At 32.9% G+C, this 19,199-nt stretch overlaps 1 protein-coding gene across 2 annotated transcripts; it reads right to left on the bottom strand.

Moving 5' to 3' along the window:
- Positions 1–973: 973 nt before the first annotated feature.
- Positions 974–18,307, bottom strand: LOC123686121. 2 transcript variants are annotated; one of them, XM_045626103.1, is made up of 9 exons: positions 18,205–18,307; positions 10,930–12,276; positions 10,773–10,876; positions 3,629–4,954; positions 3,207–3,565; positions 2,515–2,790; positions 2,313–2,421; positions 2,098–2,247; positions 974–1,224 (listed from the first exon to the last, which is right to left on the bottom strand). In XM_045626103.1, the coding sequence occupies exons 1-9, from the start codon at positions 18,300–18,302 to the stop codon at positions 1,070–1,072; spliced, it is 3,924 nt and encodes a 1,307-aa protein (XP_045482059.1). In that variant the 5' UTR covers positions 18,303–18,307; the 3' UTR covers positions 974–1,069. The 2 variants fall into 2 exon arrangements, with proteins under 2 accessions (XP_045482059.1, XP_045482060.1); XM_045626104.1 differs by lacking the exon at positions 18,205–18,307 and adding an exon at positions 12,581–12,776.
- Between the last annotated feature and the right edge of the window lie 892 nt (positions 18,308–19,199).

The following is a 19,199-nucleotide window of genomic DNA, read 5'->3' as shown; positions in this document are numbered from 1 at the left end:
GAAAATTGGACGTCCAGATTGGACTACATCCGAACCAGCCGTGGCGGTCATATGCCAGAAATCATATTTAAAATGTAATGCCACAAGATTATCTTGCGGATAAATAAAATTCATGTCAATCGAATAATCCATCGTTGTTTTATTGCAATTTAAAGTTCTATAGCCCTAAGAAAAACCCTTTAGTAGTATTTAGTGGTTGAACGCGTCCTACAAAAATACTTCCTCTAAAGCCAACGATGTTGTCGACGGATGCTGGGATTGCTCGATCATAAAAAATATACAATTATGCTTCTCGGAAAAAGCTTCGAAGCAATAGAAACATCCAGAACTATAGCTTCTGCTTAGAAAAATTTTTCTATAATTTATATTATATAAAAAATAAAATAAATAAAATTTCGAGTTGTTTAGGTAGTAAACCAATTGAATATAAATATTCAGTTTGGACATTTTTTTATTAGGTATAATCTCATAAAATCCAACAACTGAATAAGTTTTTCATAGACTTTTCCTTCAACTCATTAGGTATCTCAAATTTTGTTACTTGCAATGTGATAGCAAACATTTTTTATGGCCGTTTACCAATGGACGTCTCAATTTTTCTCAAAAAATGAACCGTTCGAGTCTAATCTTATCATTAGGTTTCCGTAGGATCCATTCTGAGCATAAAAAGGAAATTACTTATTTTTATCACAATTCTAAAGACCATTAGAATAAATGGCGTATGGGTGACATGCAAAGAAATTGATTGGCAATTCTCATCATCATTCAACAGTTTGATTCTTTTTAATTTTCTAGTCCAGATCATCTGTAATATACAATGATATAACATGGTAAAGTTAACTTAACTTCGCATATTTATCTGCTGAGACAGCTTAAGTACGACTACGCTTTATCTGCTGAGACTGGAATTTAAAAACTCTTGATTTTTTTCAAATAATTAGTCTGAGATATTTCATGAAGATTAGAAGGGGCATATCAGTACGTTCTATATTTGTTAATAAGTCAACATTTCATATGAAACAACAATATTAAATTAGGCGAAACGACACACAGATGGCAACAAAAAGTTTCATTTTCGATATATCATAATCTTTGTAGTTCCTACATCAACTTTCTTCATAATGGTCCATGCTTGGATTCGAGATAGATTTGAGAAATCTATTCCATTTATCGACAAGATTTCATCTCCATCTTTCAACCTACCATCTTTATCGGCAACTCCACCTGAAATTCAGAAGAATTATATTTGTTATAATCATGTAATTATGAAATTCGAGAGAAGAATGGACTTGACATTAGGAGCTTTTGAGCGCTACTTCATTTGTGCGCCAAATGTTCCCTCGCTTACCACAGAACAGCTTAAAGGCATATATGATGTGATTTATTACAATGTCATTGTTGTCGGTTAGTGTATATAGATTCAGGGTTTTCATGATATGATCCTCTGAAATTTCGAAATGACCATTCGAGTGATAATTTTACATATACAAACTGAATTTTAACAGTCGAAGTGAGATCTCTTGTTTAAGGAAATATCGGCAAAATTTTTTTCCATATTTTATTCGAATTTTCTTTTGTTAAAGTGACATGAAATTTCAAATAAAGGTTGAAATTGTTATTGTAAATCTATTAGGCCAATTGAGAAGTCCCCGGTCTGATGCACAGATGGCCATGCTAGTATTAAATCCATATGATTTTTAGTTGGTACCAACCTTCAAACGATAAGTGTCGAAATTTTACAGCAGTCCGACCATTAGTTTGTGAGATATTGTGTTGTGAGTGTAGCTACTTTTGTTATTTGAAAAAAGATGGAAAAAAGGAATTTCGTTTGCTGATAAAATATTGCTTTTTGAAGGGAAAAAATACAGTTGAAGCAAAATCTTGGCTTGATGAAGAGTTTCCGGAGTCTGACTTTTCAATTGGCCTGTTACATGCAACTTTCAGACTTGGTCGGATCGGTTGTGAATTTTTTCTGGTTCTGACGACGAGATTCCTCTCAAGATTTGAGAGTTTTGACGAATACAGACATCATGCAAAATTATATACCACCGTTTTCGGGGAATGAGCGCTCAAAATAAAAAAATAAACTGTTTCAACCTTGGAAGATTTTCTTCACAGTAATTGGTACATCTCCTTGTGGCGAATCCTTTCCTCCTTCTACGCTGAATCCTAAACCATTCTGATCTTTCTGCAGGATTATCTCATGATTAGGCTTTTTGGACATAACGATAATCTGAGCAGCCCTTTCTGAAGCAAAAAATGATGAAAATGTAGACTTTAAATTCGAATCGTAAAAGAGACAGCTACAGTACCTGTATCTAAAGTATTGTCGAGGGAAATAGATCTTCTTTTCAACATTTTTACGTCTTTTGGTACTTCGTCCTTCACAGCTATTTCTATCACGAAGGTTTCAACAACAGCCTAAGGCAGAAAAAAAATTGGAATTAGGTCTTGTACTCTTATAGTCAAAAAGTTATGGTACCTTATCTAATTGAAAAATTAACTCATGCGTACCTTCAGTAGTTGTACAGCATCTGTGTAACTTAGTCCTTTGGTGTCCTTTCCATTGATTGAAACAATATGATCACCTTTCGTCAGAGTTCCATCTTGATAGGCAACACTTCCATATCTTATTCGATGAACTATGATATCCTTATTTTCATCAGTTCCACCAGTTATTGTGATACCAATATTTTCTCCAACGACATTTGGCTTCAGGATTACCTTGCAGGTTTTTTTACGAGTTTCTTCAACCTTACTAACTGATTCATTTCCTACAGATGATATTTGCTACAAACATATTCAGAATACTTCTATCAGACATTCGGCAAGTTGCATTGGTATTTGAACCTTCATTACAACCTATGAAGAATTCTCGACACAAATCAGATCAAATAATTTAGTACCAAAAATATTGGTTGGTTTGAGACCAAATAAAAAATAAATCATTCCTGAAGATTAGAAATTTTTCTTTTAAACCAAAGAATAGTGTTTTATATTTTTCATTACATATATTGTTTTAATGCAAACTCAAAGAAGAACAAGTTGATAACAATACTATATCAAATACAAATTTGCTAGGTCAGCCATAAGCATATTTTTCAAAAACTAATTTGAGTGAAATTCACTCTCAATATAAATAATCCTGAAACTTGATCACGTATAAAAAAATCTATGTATCTAGCTCTTAGGCAAGGTAATCTTACCTTTATTTTTGGGACGACATTCTTATCCGATTGTGCATCTGGAGAACTAGGAACTGATTTCGCTACTTTAGGAAATAAGTCCAACTTTTTGGTCGAGTACTTTGGTACCTCTGCAACAGTTTTCGCAATTTCTTCGAAGTTTTTCCTAAGATCTGTGACGCTAAGGGACTTGGTACTGCTAAATTTCGATATTCTTTCTTCTCTTCTGGACACTATAGGAACTGGTTTCAAGGCATTTCGGAATGAAGAGGTGTTATCCTTTGATGATGTTAAAGATGATCTTGTAGAGGTTTGGAGATCCCAATTTCTCAAGTTTGTCCTCGGTGGAACAATCTTCAGTTTTGATGACAAATTAGGAACTTTTGGAGAAATGTAAAAAGTTTATAGATATGAATAGAGGGAAATATTCACTATGAACTTACCTCGATTCGTTTCTTTCACAGCTATTTTCTGAGTTTCCAGAACTCTGGTCAGTGGTTTTTTCACTTTTTCCTCGATAACAACATGCGTTTCAACTTTTTCAATATTATTTACGTTTGTGAGTTTGCTCACATTTTCAGTCTTATCATCTGGAACTTCCAATTTCCTATTCACAACGGGAGATCCAATTTTGAAATCTTTTCCACTACGACATTTAGCAGAAGCTAATATATTCTTTCTATTCAAAGCTTCAACACTCGAAGACTTGATATGACGCCCATCTGAAGTACTGTATTCAGATAAATCAGTTTTCAATGTGTTAACGTAATTTTCAACAGATGTTGTAGGTGATGGTGAGGTTGTCACGAAACTAGATTGGCTGGAACTTAAGGCTGAATCATTGTCGCTTTCGTCATCTGTGATATTTTCCCTTTTGCTGAGGAAATTCGTCTCCATAGAGAAAGATCTGAAAGGTCTCGGTTTTGTCTTTGATATGGTGTTTTTCTGAATTACGTTGAAACTATTTTCAGACCTGGTAGGTGAACTATCAACTGATTTCATGATACTGAAATTATCTGGTTGAGGTTTTTTCAATTCCAAGGGTGTGTACATTTTAGAATGGCATGTTTCTGGATCCATCTTAGTACTAGATGGATATAATTGTAAGTCTTTTCGTTTGAAGGCAGGTGAATATTTTGGGAAGTTGACTGTTGCAGCCCATGCTGGTGCAATAGGAGTTAATGTGGTACTATTAACACTACTCACCTGGGTGGTTTCATTTGGAACTTCTGAACAGTCTAACGAATTGAAATCTTCTATTGAAACAGAAGTACTACTTTTAATTTCAGGCAAGTTGATGGTTGAAGATAAATCACATTCTGAAATCGAATCTGGTATAACCAAACCTTTCAACTTGGACAAATTTTTTCTCCGTTGCTCCACCAAGTTTTGAAGGGGATCATTCTGTCTACTTCCCATAGATATATCACATAGGCTCTGAGATCTAGTGTAGAAAGAAAAACCAGAAGAATTGTCAGTTGTCTTGTTGCTATTTTCGGAAGTATCTTGATCTTGACTCGTCGATCTGGTACTCAAATCGGTATTTGATATACTCGTCATTTTATTCAAACCGAAAGATTCACCAGGATGCACTTCAAACGGAGATTTTTGGATTGACTCGGAGGGGTATTCCTGAACTTGACTGTACTTCGTCTTGAGCCTTTGGAGCAGGGTGTCATTCGATCGATTTTGGAAACTCTCTTCGAAATCTGGAAACTCATGTCCATCGGGTGGCTGTCTACGGTCACTGGGGGGAGGTTCCATTATTTCTAAAAAATAGAAAAAAATTGGATTCACCTAGGTAATTTCTAGGACTTTCATCCTACATTGCAGATATATTGAACCAAACTGTTTCTTGAGTGTGAGTGAGTGTGGAGTGATTAAAAGAAGGTTTATTAATTTTACGACATCTAGTTTTCCTTATTCTATAAATAACTCATATAATATGTCTCAAGCCATTTCTGACGAAATCCATTGCGAAAAATACTTAAACGGAGGATATTACTTCTAGAGCCTTTGTTTGTAGGGTAGAACTCAATACGAAAGAATTCTATAAAGGTGAGAGCCATGGCCTTTTTCCAGACTTGGGAATACAAAAAATGAATTTTGATTTGTTTCGTTTAACTATTTTCTTCGAAATATTCAAAATATTTTCAAGAATATGATCGACAACTGGATTTAATCTATCGATTCTAACAATTTTTCGTTCAGAATTCAGATAGGTTTTTCCGAAAAGAGGGTCATTCCGATTTTTCTCATAACTATTGCAAGAATTCCTGAAAATGCATTTCCAAATGTAAACAGATGATGTTTTCATGTGACACAAGGAGAAGTCAACCTTTCGAGAATTGCAAATGCATATGATTCATTCGACATTTAAAAATCGAATAAACTCGTTTTGAAATCAGGAAAAACCTCTTCGATGAGTTTTAATTCTGCGAAAATTAGTAAGCTATCATTGAAAAAATCGAAATTTTCAATACTGCCATCAAGTATCTCAAATAAGTTTGATGAAAAGCCAAGTACTAGATCAAGTGCATATGTTTTTCTTACCAGAGTTTCTGCATGAACGGAAAAACGTGGATGGTAGAATAAACGCAGAATTCACTTCATTTATGTAACAATTTCTCAACTTGCACCGCGAAGAGTTGCTTAGCGTGGAGACCACTTGATCGAACGGCAAGCAGTATCATACTAAAGTTAAATGGATAATGGCAAACTTGCTCTCAGTATAATCTCGCAGAATAATAAAAATTGATTCAATATTCATTGTAACCAAATGCATTGACGATTTGTTTGTATCAATTCAATCTAGTCCTGATTCAATTTTGCAAATATGAAAATAATCATTGATATCGATCTAGTCAGGTAGATCCAGTCAAATTTCAATTTATTTATGTTTTATCGATAGTCCAAGTGGTATTACAGGATAGATTATAATGAATTAGTGAAACGTTATTCATTGTTTGAGATAAAATCATTTTCGAGGATTAAGATTGAAAACATCCTTAATCCTTTTACGTTTACGCAGAAAAAGATAATGTTTGTAAACATAAACATTGAACATCATCCGTTTTTTAAGATAATATTTTTGTACAGGCTTTTCTGATTATTACCTGAAATTGAAAAATCCTTCATCCTTGACGTAAACCTTTCTATTTCATTTGCATCAAGTTGGAATACGAAGGGCTTTTGTGAATCAAACATTTAAAACTCTAAAATAATTAGAACTCAGTGATCATAATGAGCGTTGACATTCTAATACAAAATCTATTAAACTATTAAAAGTTAAAAACTTTTTTCATTTTGATTTTTACGGATTCAAAATGCATACAATATAAACACTGATTTTTTCATTTAATATCATGGATATTTTTTTTAGTTTCAGAAAATATATATGTATCCTCAACGTATATTTCATAGAATCGAATAATAAATCATTTAATGAAAAAAAAATATAAACAATAATTCTATGGAATAAAAAACGAAGACTTAAATTTGTAATACCCTACATACAAAACAAGAAATTTTAAAATTGAAACCTAAAACTGAAAATTTCAAAAAGGGTTAGGATTTTTTCTACAAAGCGATTCTATAGGTTGATTTTTGGTAATTAACTGAAAATCAGTCATACAATATAGCAATTAACCAACTAATATTTATTTACATTAAAGTTTAGTAAAGCAGCTGTTGTTGATTGGTATTTTTCATTATGTCTAAAATAGACCTTCTGATGGCAAAAAAAATAATATTGAATGAGGTTGTTCTGATTTCTATTCATTGAATATATAACAATTGTTTGGCTAACACAGTAGCTTCGCCTGATAAGTTGCATTTTGAATAACTGTATTCAAAATGTAACGTTTCTACGAGCTACCATATTAGCGAAACAATTGTAATAAATTAATTCAGTAAATATGTGGAAATGAGATTAACCTTATTCAATATTAATTGAGATGAACTTCGAGCGAGTCAATGAATTATAAAAAAAGACTATCTCTAATTTTATCAATCCTGAATACATTTTTCGGAATTTTTTCAAATATTTTTCTGTATCAACAATATTATTGAATTGTCACATCTACACCCTGTAGTGAAACTGTGGAAATTTCAGAAAGATTGAGATTATTTCCCTAAATTCTAAAATTTGATTTATTGGTGACTAAATAAATAGGATCAGTAGATTCATGGAAAAGTTGCATTATCGAAATTCACCTTCATTTCAACAATTGAGTCACGTAGTTGCTAAATTGCACTTGAGTGTATATCTGAGATGAATCAGAAAATCAATAAAAGTCCAAACATAAAATCAGCGGAAATAAAGAACAGATAATATTCGACTTCAAACTTTGGCAGATACGATATCGATAAAAATTTTTATGGGTACTGAATCTACGATGAAAATAGTTCCTTCGTATTTTGTCTAGCTCAGATAGATCATATAAAACGATACCAGAAATCAATAGGTACCAAAATATCAACAACGGTTTGAAGAGATAAATATAATACGAATTAAGAATTGATATTGATTAAACAGAAACATATTCGAAAACAATAGTAAATAAGGAAGAGATCATCACAAGTTGAATATCCTGTGAAATTCAAGAAGTTCATTCGCACAGTTTCGCAAATCTTTTGTTGACGGCTCGCATTTTCGATGAATGAAGGCTCAAAATAAAGGAACAGAATGCAAAAGGTTTTAGATTTTCATTTGGCTCTCAAACTGTACCAATGGAACAAGAACCAAGCTAGGATACAGATGAAGATCAGCGAACAGGTCACTGGACGTTAAGTCAAGGACAGCTAGCTAGCAAAAGTTAGCTTGTCGATCACTCGGTGCAGAACCGGATTCAGAAAGGTCAGTAACGTAGCACAAACAAAAGACAATACTATCTCTAGAAGTCTCCATTGAAATATCCACCATGACCATATCGGTTGTACAATTCATTTGCGTTCAAAGCCTTAAAAGATTTAGCGATTGGCAATTGGAATTGGTTTGAATTCATCGCAACGTCATAAAACATGAATTCCTGGTAGTCGTTAATTTACCAAAAAAGGATAAGGTCAGTTGTTTCACAACTTTTCACTTGGTATTATGAAGAACACTTTAATTAAATCTTTGAATTTCACCGTATTCATTAATTGCGATTTTTAACTTGATATTTCTGATAGAAAAATACATATTTATTATACTAGCGCCAGCGCATATAGGCTACCCATCATTCTTGTACTCGATAAGGTGTGTTGCCTACTCTATAACTGGAACGTTGGGGTATTCCTATACATATTTATTTTCTACGAATCATAAATATTTATAATGATGAAATAATTATGAAATGAAAGTATGATTTACAAAAAAGTTGAAAATATCTTTCTTCTGAATTTTTTGAAATATCCATATACCAAACCAATAATATACATGAATATTCACCATCTGAGTTTTCGTTTTTTGAAATTGAAATTCGACTTTTCAAGTATGATATTGAAAAATTGTATATGCTTATTTGAACGTTAGAGCATAATAGTTCTTTATGATGTACAGGAAGTTATTTATACCTATTGTTGTATATTTTCAAAAACAGTTCCTTATTCATGAATATATTTCAACTACAATTCAAAACATTTTGTCAACAGATTGAAAAACATTATTGCACCCATTCGGTAAAATGAAACTCTTTCTGAAATACTACCAAGTAATCAGAATTATAATCAGATGAAATCAGAGAAGCCAATAAACCTGGAATTATCAAAGCGTGAAGGTATATGCGAATGGATTCGAATAGATTGCATGCATCTGTACAAATGACCGGAACTAGAAATAACATGGTAATGACCATTACAGTAAAAAAAATTGGGTTGATATTACGTTAGGCGACAACAGCACATATTGCGAAATTTTATACGTGTATATTGATCTTTTGAAAAATTTAAAAGAAAGGAAAGCAAAATCAAGAAACAATCTGAATTCTGCTCCACTCTTTCGTTAAATACGATTGTTTTACTTCTATTCAAACTAATTGTTTTTTCTCAATTTTTTTATGGAACAGAAAAAACTTCATTTTTCTGTTCATTGGAAAAATTTTCTTTTGAAATTTTTAATTCCTACATGCTACTTCGGTAATATTTATAGATTCTGTCAATAGGGACGGAACTTAAATGCAAGCTTGAAGATATTGTCGAAATTCTCTGTGTCGTTAAGATGGTACAACTGTCCTACATACTCATGCGGAGTTTGTTTTTCTAGAGTATTTAGTAGTAGTACAGTTAGTTCATAGTGTTTTGCGATTTTGCGTATGTATTAAAATATTGAACAAATAAGATCTAAGTCAAATATTTTACGTTGTTAATGAAATTTCGTATAATGGAATAATGAAAATGTAACAGATTTATAGAAAAATGTCCCTTCTGCTATAAAAGTTTGCATTTCAGTTAGAAAAATACCTAACTGAAAGAATTATATCACACGTTGAAAAAGACCAGAATTGTGGTAAGAAAATTCGTGGATTTTGCATCATGATAACGAAATTCAACCTAGTTTATCGGAAAATTATCGTATGCTTCTGATATGACGCCGGTGGATTTTTCCTCTTTTCAAAACTCAAATTATCAGTTAGTTGATTAGAGAATTAATAACAAGGAATTGGATTCCTGAAATTATGTACAATTAATTTGCTTGAACAATAAGTACTTGTTTTCCCATTGATAACCGATACCTTTTTGACATGAAAGTATTCGGTTTTACAACGTTTCATAGATAAACATCAATCTTCATTATTAAACTTCATTAAAAGCCCAAAAATTATTAAATACATTCCCTAATAATTTGAATTCTTTCAAACAAGTATCTGATATAAAACATTTATGATCAGTTATGTTAACTGAACACAAGATCGTCCATCATTGAAACGATTGATTTGACTTAGATATTATAGACTTTCACGGAATTCAACCTAGAATAACCAACTAATTTCTGTAACAGATTAAATTAGACCTACAACAGAATCTATCCAATCATATAGAGGAATTCGATATCGAACTATTCAAGAACAGTTAGTTGATCACCTAGACGTTCTAATTTGTTATATTAATATTATTATTTCCGAGTCCGAGGAAAAAATCCCCTTTGAAATGTTGACACTTCATGATTCAGATCAAATTTAAAGAAAAAGTAAATTAGGTTGTCTATAGATTTATTTCTCATAGCTCTATTCTTCGTTATAATCAGTGGATTGATTTCAAAATACTCATTTAAATTAAATTTCGGAAGGCTATACAACATAAAATCATGACTTTTTTGGGGAAAAGTTCTAAATCAATAATAGTTTCAGTGTTTTTCGAATAATTTCATGCAAGTACTGAATTCAAAAAATTTTTCAGTAATAATACGACGAGAAATTGTTTTAAAGTAATATATTATTTTTCTCTGCAGAGTACTTCTAATATTGGTATTCAAGATTCGAATATTTGATTTGAAACTAAGGTCAAACCCCGCTAGATAATGCTTATTTCTAAATTATCAGATAAAATGAAGAAAATAATAAATATTCATGCAAATGAAGTTTGTAATTTCAACCAAAACATACTCACGATTTTCGATTTCTGGTTCAGCATCAGCATTCTTTAGATCATCCTTTTCTGTTTCATTCTCACCCTCGCATTGAACAAGGACAATAGGGTTGGGGGCTATAAATCTGAGATAAATATTTTCAGGGAAAAACCTTCAACAATCGTGAATTCATTTTACCTAGTTGGCAGATTTTCCTCTTCTTCGACCTCTCCTATGGTAGATAATTGTGGGGGTATGCTCCATTTTGGGAAAATATCCATATCGTCATTGAAAGACGTCCTCGTCAATGCATCTTCAGGTATTGTGAATTTGAAGTCCAAATGTTCACCTCTCTCGAAAGATAAGAATAAATTCATCATCCTCTTGTGATCGATATCATTAAAACTTTTCGGGACGAAGTCAACTAATCTTGGCAAACTGAATATGTTCATGTTTTCATCGTGAGCCTGGAAAAGCAAATCCCTTTTCAAATCTTCGATGGAATCGAAAGAATTCGAATCACCATCAACTTCGTCGGTTGAATCAGCTTGTATTTCAACTTTATCCTCAACATCACCAGCGTCTTGTTGATCAGGGGTTGTAAATTCGAATTTTTCTTCTGTGTTGGTGGAGTTAATGTTGAATAGTTCTTCATCATCTGGAAAATTGGCGATATCGAGATGTTTTTGAATAGATTTTGGTGTTGATGGGAGGCTGTTAGCATTTCTGTCTATAACTGTTGATATCGTACTGGCAGTATCGTCAGATTCGCTCAAACTGTGTATTGACTCCTGGGAAAACAAATCAACGTAACATTCAGCTTCAGGAGGACCCGAATCGATTAGTTTCCTGGTTCTGACCTCTGGAGAATTCGCCTTAACAATATTACTACCTTCGAAGTTTTTCAAACGCGAATGCGGCAAGATATCAGCATCCCTAGCTGTCAAATTGACCCTCAAATGCTTCCTCGGCACTTTCCTTGGTGGTACAGGTGGTGGAGTCGGTGGTAAAGCTGGTGGTTTCTTCTTTTCAGCACTCACAACTAGGGGCAAACCTTCATCGGGTTTATATTTCGTTTCTTCCCTTTGGTGGCGCACAAGCAACTTGATCACGACGCTAGAGTCCTTCAGGCACTTGACACAATCCATACGAGTCATAGATGTCACTGGTCGCGAGTCTATCACCAACACTTCGTCACCTTCAGTCAAATGTCCCCAAGAACCTATCACTTTAGACGCGGGGCTGTCAGGTGCACACGACTGGATGAACAGTTTTTTGACGTATTCGGTAGCTTTAGTGCCACCCTCGAATTTCAAGCCGAATCCCAGTCTTTCGCCTGGTAGACGGTACACAAGCACTTCTTCGGTGATATAGTCGACATCCACATTTTCTTCACCGATCCTTAAGACTGTCACAAACTCCTTATCCTTAGTGTCCTCCGCAGTGGCTGTATCATTTTTGTTACCCACCGAAACGACAGTAACAAAGTTTTCGGCCCAAGTTTCGTCCACTTTATTATTCATTTCAATCTTGTTGTTCACTCTCCTGAAATAGAGATGAAGGATTTGTTTTTAAAAATTCGATTTGAAGCGAGATTAAACGAAAAATTGGTGATGTGGGTCATGTTCGAAAGGAGCGCGATATTAACGAAAAAATTCGATGAATGAACGTAGCCCCGAAATGCATGGTGAAGTAGGAATGTTGTGCTTGTCGAGAATGAACGAAATCGGTGAGAGAACCGAGCGAATTGGAGCAATCGTGTGTGATAACGGTACAGGAAGAGGTGCAATCGACCTTCGTACGAGAAGACCTTTAAGGCTGTCGAAAAGCGAAAACCGTCAATGCTTACCCCTCTAAAAGGCTGTCACATGTTAGGACACATATGATTCGGCATGCCACATACTCTTGTACAGATTGTATTAGCAACTGTGTTGAAGTTTTCAGTTTTCATCTCTTGTGCAAAGTTCCAGTCCCACTTCAAATGCCTGACCTCGTGTTTGTCCGTAGAGCTCCGACAGTTACGGCGTTTATGTCTGCGAGGCAATAGCCGAACTCAATTATTGAGTAAATTATCGAGCAAAAGCCATTCTTATCAATTTTCACTTCGTATCAGTCGGACGAGGAGATCCTAGTGCAAGATCTCTTCGGCATACCTGCATAGGCTGTGAAACGTACACAACATTCATCCTACTGACCCATAAAATATAACAATAGGGCAAAAGTTCGTTGAAATACAACCTCCAAGAAGTGGAACGGTTGAAAGAAACTGTGGTAAATATCCTGTTAGCCGATACTTCGATATATCGTGAAAATTCAATTATCTACTTAAGAATGCTTTCACGACGCTGATTTTTCACGAAGGGATTTTGTCAGATAACAAATTTTGAAATTCAATTACTTCAAAACTATTCGAAGTGAAATTTTACGCTGAATGAATATACAGGGTGATTCACCGGGTTTGCCTATTAGACGTTCAAGGAAAAATAATCATAATTTTGGACTGAAAATTTGCTGTTTGGTGTTTGAGGCAATCATCTTACTCCCTTAAATATTTTCTACTTACATATTTCAAATGGCACACCCAGTATATTATTGCATCATTAGGTAGCTTTTTTGACGATAATTGCGGAAATAAACCCTATACCTAAAATGAATAATAATTCTTCAAGAGTTATCGAGGAATCCGATGTTTGGATAACTGAATTTTACATTTCATGAATTATAATTAATTTTCGTTAGGATTGTTAAGAAATCCATAAACCAACACAATTTTCAATTAAGAATAATTCATTACAATTCTTCTTAGGTTCTAATTTGAAAATATTGAGTTTTTATTAATTTGAGTTGTCCAAGTTCATGATCTGTACATTTTTGGTTCAAACCGCAAACAGTGTTTTAATATTACGTATTTGCAGAATCGAAAAAGAAGAAAAAATTGGAAAAAGCTTTTTCTGCCGAAATATAAAAAAGGAGTGAATCCTCATCGCCACGTTTTTTTCATATGTATAATGGGTGTGCCATTTGAAATAGGGAATTAGTACTCTATTTCCGATATAACCGGAAGTTGTAGAGATCTGAAAATATTTTAGTGAGAAAGATCATTGTCTCAAACCTCAATATGCAAATTTTCATCAAAAATAATGGTTGGTTTCCATAAATGTCTAATGAGCAATTTTTTTTCACATTCAATATCTTTTTCAGTTTCCAAAATCTAGGTACATACATAAATGATATACCATAAAAAAAAATTGAAAAAAAAAAATCAGAAATTAGGTATTTCCACCTTTATCACAGAATTTACCAATTCATACAGACCTTTTTGGTTTTAAAGCTAGAATGAGCATAAACTAGAGAAGCATGTGCTGAATTGTTTTCTAAGATATAAATTTCACAAGGCAAATTGTTTTTACAAAATTTAATGACATACAAATAATCGTAGTAATATGAATTGTGAAAATATTTTATTCATCATCAAGATGAAATTCTTCAATTCTATCTCTATCTTTTATAATCTACATTTCATTGACGAGTTTTCAAAATAGTATGTAACCCAACGATTTCCTAACTGAGAAAGACTTCTGATATACAGGTGCTCCTAAATTGGAGGTACAAACAAAAATAACCGATTCCTCGGATCATTTTAAGAAAAAAAGTAGTCCCATAAACATAGGCACACAGGGCCGTAGCTAAGAGCTTTTCTGGGAGAAACGGATTCTAGCACTTCTCATCAAAATGAAAACAAAATATAAGAAAATACAAACATATACAAGGTGTCCCGGGAGTAACTATATATACTCTCATTACAGGTACAGTAGAACTAGGTGATTACGGATTGACTGCAAAAAATTGATTTCTGCCTTTCCTCGGAAAGCTACAGGGTGAGTTTGCATATACATGGAAATAATGAAACCATCATCAGAACCAAACTTATCGGCAGAATTTATTTAAACTTGGCATGTAATTGACACATCCCCAGGTCGAGTCAGAGAGATATTAATAATTTCAATATTCCAGGACCGGACTCATTATTTCTTATTTAAAGTTTTCAGGTTGAAAAATATATCACTTTGTATTTCGAATTTAAAATCATTGTTTATATTTTAAAAAGTACATTAATTCAGCTTCAATACGCGGTATCAGTCAAAACTGTCACATCAAATTTTTTTTTTGGAATTTTTGAAGTTCGACAAAATTTTAAAAATTATCTCGTAAGAATCGTGAATGACTATAAAGAGTGAAAAATCTTCTTTAAAACAAAATGAACATTTAGTATATGAAAATAATTTGCTAATATATGAAATAGTAGTAGTAACTGTTATTTATTGTTAAACAAATGGTCACCGACCTAGGGTCCTTCAGTCTTATGAAATAATTCATCAGTGGAACAACAATAAAAAGCAGAAAAAAATATGCTCAGAGACAAAATATGAATTTCTTGAAACATTTTTTGTGCTAATTTTCTATTCTGAAAACATGCTGACAACTGAAATTTGAGATGGAAATTACTTATTGGTTGTGTTCCATATTGTTATAAAATTTTGGAATTATGAAAATGATCAATTTGACAAATAGAGCATATGCTGATATTATTATATTATATAATGTATTTGCTATGAGTAAGGGAAATAGACGAGGCTCAGTTCACCAAAGATGGTGTGTTTAATTCTCAGATTTCTGACGGTCGCTTGGTAAGTTAGTAGGGATTCATCAAGCCAAATAGTTTGATATTTTAACCAATTACTTGACTTGAAAATCAAGCTCGTGAAAAATTACACTCTTGAACTTGGCTTGACTTGATTTGAGATATTTATTGCTTGACTTGATATCAAACTACTTGATATTACTTCAGCACGAGTCGCACGTCATATATTTCTGCAAGCTCATGCGCGCTTAGACAAAATATAATAAGGGAGTTCCCCCGAGCTTCAGCAAGGGCGTAACTAGACTTGACAGGGAGTTTACCCCCACTTTGAAAAAGCAGAAATGTTTTTTCAAGTTGTTAATCACAATTTTTTTATTACTTCTAATCAACCAATAACCCTTCTCGTTATACCTATGATTGCCAGTGTGACTTTTTAGTAGTTTTTCCCCATTTCTACAAAATGTAATATGAGTCTATAGGCCCATATGTTTAATTACTAAATTTTAAGGGAAGAAATAATCACAAAATAACGTCAAAATAGTGATAATCATGCATGAACCGATTTGATTAGTTCTAAACGTTTTAATAAGATTACGTATCTTATTAAAACATTAATTTTATATCTAGTATTTCGGATCCAATTTCGAAAAGTATTTTGTATCTAGTACCTCGAACAGTCACATTCAAAGAATTCTGTATTTGATCATTTTATCTCGTGAATCTTTTCCAGCGATACATTGCTTTTGGAAATATTCAAAGATATAAGGGGAGATATTAAGCAGCTAGCAGAATCACTTATTTTTGGCCATAATTTTAGGCTAATTTATTATCCTATTGAAACATTTTTTCCTCTCAAATTGTCAGCTCAACGTTAAGCTAGCAAAACCTAAAAGCCTGATTATGTCATCAAATAGTGCTTGGAGGTTTCTCAGTACTAAGACACTGTATGTTTCCATATTTTTATTTTATTTTTTATTTTTATATTATTATTTATTATTTTTTTAACTCATTTATAATTTTTTTAATATTCATTATTATTTTTTCCTGCTCCGATGATAATATAGAACTTCCTACCGATGAAGAATCTTACAATCGTGCGTAAAAAAATAAAATTCTAGTGAATGAAAAATATTGAAATGTTCTAATATAGGTACCTATAATATTACAAGTTTTCATGTATTTTGAATAAAATGAAACAGCAAACCAGAACAAATACATATACTTACAAAATTCAAAATTATCGAAATACATATACTATATCGTGAATATAAAAAATCCAACTTCTATGAATAATGTATCGAAGAGGTCTCAATAAAACAAAACAGCACAAAAATAATTCAGCGTATTTATACCTCGATTTATACGAAATCATAAAAAAACACAAAATATCACGGTAAAAATATCATTATCATATAATCATGTTAATCGTAAACATAAAAATTTAACTCAATAACACAAAAAATCAGAACAAAAAAAATTCCGCTGACAACATTTGGTAGGTATTTAATAGTGAGTAGATTCAAATGCAAAATCGTAGGAATTTTCCATTTGTTGAATTTGTAAACATCGGCTTCCAAATGATTCGAAAGCAAAGGTGGTATTGTTTTTCGTCTTTGTGAAATACATAATGATATTAATCCCTCTTTCAATAATGAGGGTAATAGGGAATTCTGCTTATATATTGGTTGGGCTGCCATGTGTTATTTATTATACAGGTGGTTTAGTAAAGGCGGTCTGGAGATTTTCATTGCAGGGAATGTTGAAAAACTTAGCGGAGCAAAACAACCTTATGAATCAAGGATAAAATATGAATAGACAGCCAGCAAACTGGGTCGAAACGGTAGCTTCACTGTTTCACCCCTAACGCCAGCCTTCCAAGTCAAGTCAAGCCAAGTAGCTTGAAAATCAAGTCAAGCCGTGAATCCCTACTTGAAGCTATAGCTCTATTTTCATAAATAATTTGTTACTTCCTAAAAGGATTCTTAAACACCGGATTGCAATGAAACTTTGAACTTCCTACTTTGAACGCCTAAAAACATATTTTCGTTTGTGGGCGTTTATCCATAATCTCAATATTTAAATACTTACATTTTTATATGTGTACTTAATTATTTGCCCACAATTCGTTTTTTGTTGAATTTGTTTCGATTACATTTTTGTCTTGAGAGTTGCATTCCATCATAACACGATCGATGCAAAGATCAAGGATTTGTGTTTTGCCACTCCTTCAAGGAGTCTTGAAATATAAACAATTTGAGAAATTCGACCTTTAACATCGAAGATATCTAGCTTCTTTAAATACTCATTTGAATCTGCTCGAGGGGTTATTGATAATTATTCTATTTCAATGAACCCTAGCAGAGATTGTATATTGGTGAATCACATTTTATCATGAAAATATTACTGCTCGAAGGAATAAGAAAAAGTATCTTAATCCTGAAAAACGTAAAGGTTTATCTTTCTTCTACAAATAAGGTATCGAATATTCAAACTACAGTTCTTGAAATGGTTTTTGATTTGATCTCTTCATTTTAAAGCATCCTAAATTCATAGAAAAGCTTAAATCAAATGTACATATTAATTCGGAGAGAACCTAATTTCAGTGAGATACAATTGATTTGGTTGAATAATACAAATTTTTGTTTCATCGCCGAATATCAATAAGACCATTCATTCAAATGGCATTCCCCTAATTTATTTCTGCCCATCGGATACCCAAGTGAGTAGTCTTGTGCCTAAAATGAACAGTTTTCAAAATGCTTCACATTTCGTGTTTTGTACGGAGGCTGCTAGTATACCTTCCACAGTTTCAAAAGTATAAGATTACTTACTTATAATCAGGGCCGGAGTGAAACGACGTATCAGGCGGTTCTATTTGAGGGGCGGCAATTCGGCCCAGTTCGCTCTCCTCCTTTTCATATTTCATCATTGATTCTTAAAAAAAAACATGAAGTTAATTACCTGCTATGTAAATCTCGAAACGGCCATTTTCTAAATAACATATGATAGCCTAACCAATACAAACAGAAATCCCTATTACCCTCATTGAAAGAGGGATAAAATCATTATGTATTTTGCAAAGACGCAAAACAACACTAGTTTCGCTTTCGAATTGTTAGGAAGCCGATGATTACAATTTATACGAATTTACATTCGAAACTATAGTAACTGTCAAATATTTTCAGCGAAACATATGTTTGTGATTTCAATTAGTTTTCGAAGTAATACTGAAACTTTGCATACCCTACCACCCATGAAACAGGTGGCGGTTGAAACAAAGTGAATATTTGAAGAACTGTAAGTTCTACATGAAAAGTTTCAAAAGATGATCGAAGAGGAAGACGAGTCCGAACTCGAATTTCAATAGCCCGCCCATCTTCGCGCATTGTAGTTCCTTGTAGTAGGCCCTATTGTTATATGGTGAGCAAAAGTAAGTATTTGTGTACGCTTATTTTTACAATTAGTTAATTTTGTTGAAAGTGACAGTGTTGATTGTTGTATTTGTGTTTGAACTAAGGCTTTTAGAACATGATTGAGTAAATAGTATTTCTCAGAAATTGTTGTTGCTATTACTGTGAATTATTTTGTGTCAAATGGGGTCCTGGGGACAGTTGAAACACTTTTTGTGGGTACGATTGAAACAATTATATTCGTTTGAAATTCATAAACATGTTTCAACTGTCTCCATTCGAAACAAAATAAAATGATTATTTAATGTTGTTGCCAAAAGATGCCAAAGGAATGTGCAAGAAAATCTTCGCTGGGACAAGTAGACTCGTCGATATACAAAGATGCTTATAACGGCGTAGATGCTATAATTGTGATT

Source organism: Harmonia axyridis, chromosome X (genome assembly GCF_914767665.1).
Source record: "Harmonia axyridis chromosome X, icHarAxyr1.1, whole genome shotgun sequence".
Taxonomy (NCBI): Eukaryota; Metazoa; Arthropoda; class Insecta; order Coleoptera; family Coccinellidae; genus Harmonia; species Harmonia axyridis.
This window is presented reverse-complemented; position numbering and strand designations above follow the sequence as displayed.

Coding starts and splice junctions, on each gene's coding strand:
- LOC123686121 (XM_045626103.1), bottom strand. CDS start 18,302: ATGATGAAATATGAAAAGGAGGAGAGCGAACTGGGCCGAATTGCCGCC. Junction 4,955..10,772: donor TGAACCAGAAATCGAAAATC/GTGAGTATGTTT, acceptor TCTATTTTTTAG/AAATAATGGAACCTCCCCCC. Junction 2,248..2,312: donor CGACAATACTTTAGATACAG/GTACTGTAGCTG, acceptor TTTTTGCTTCAG/AAAGGGCTGCTCAGATTATC.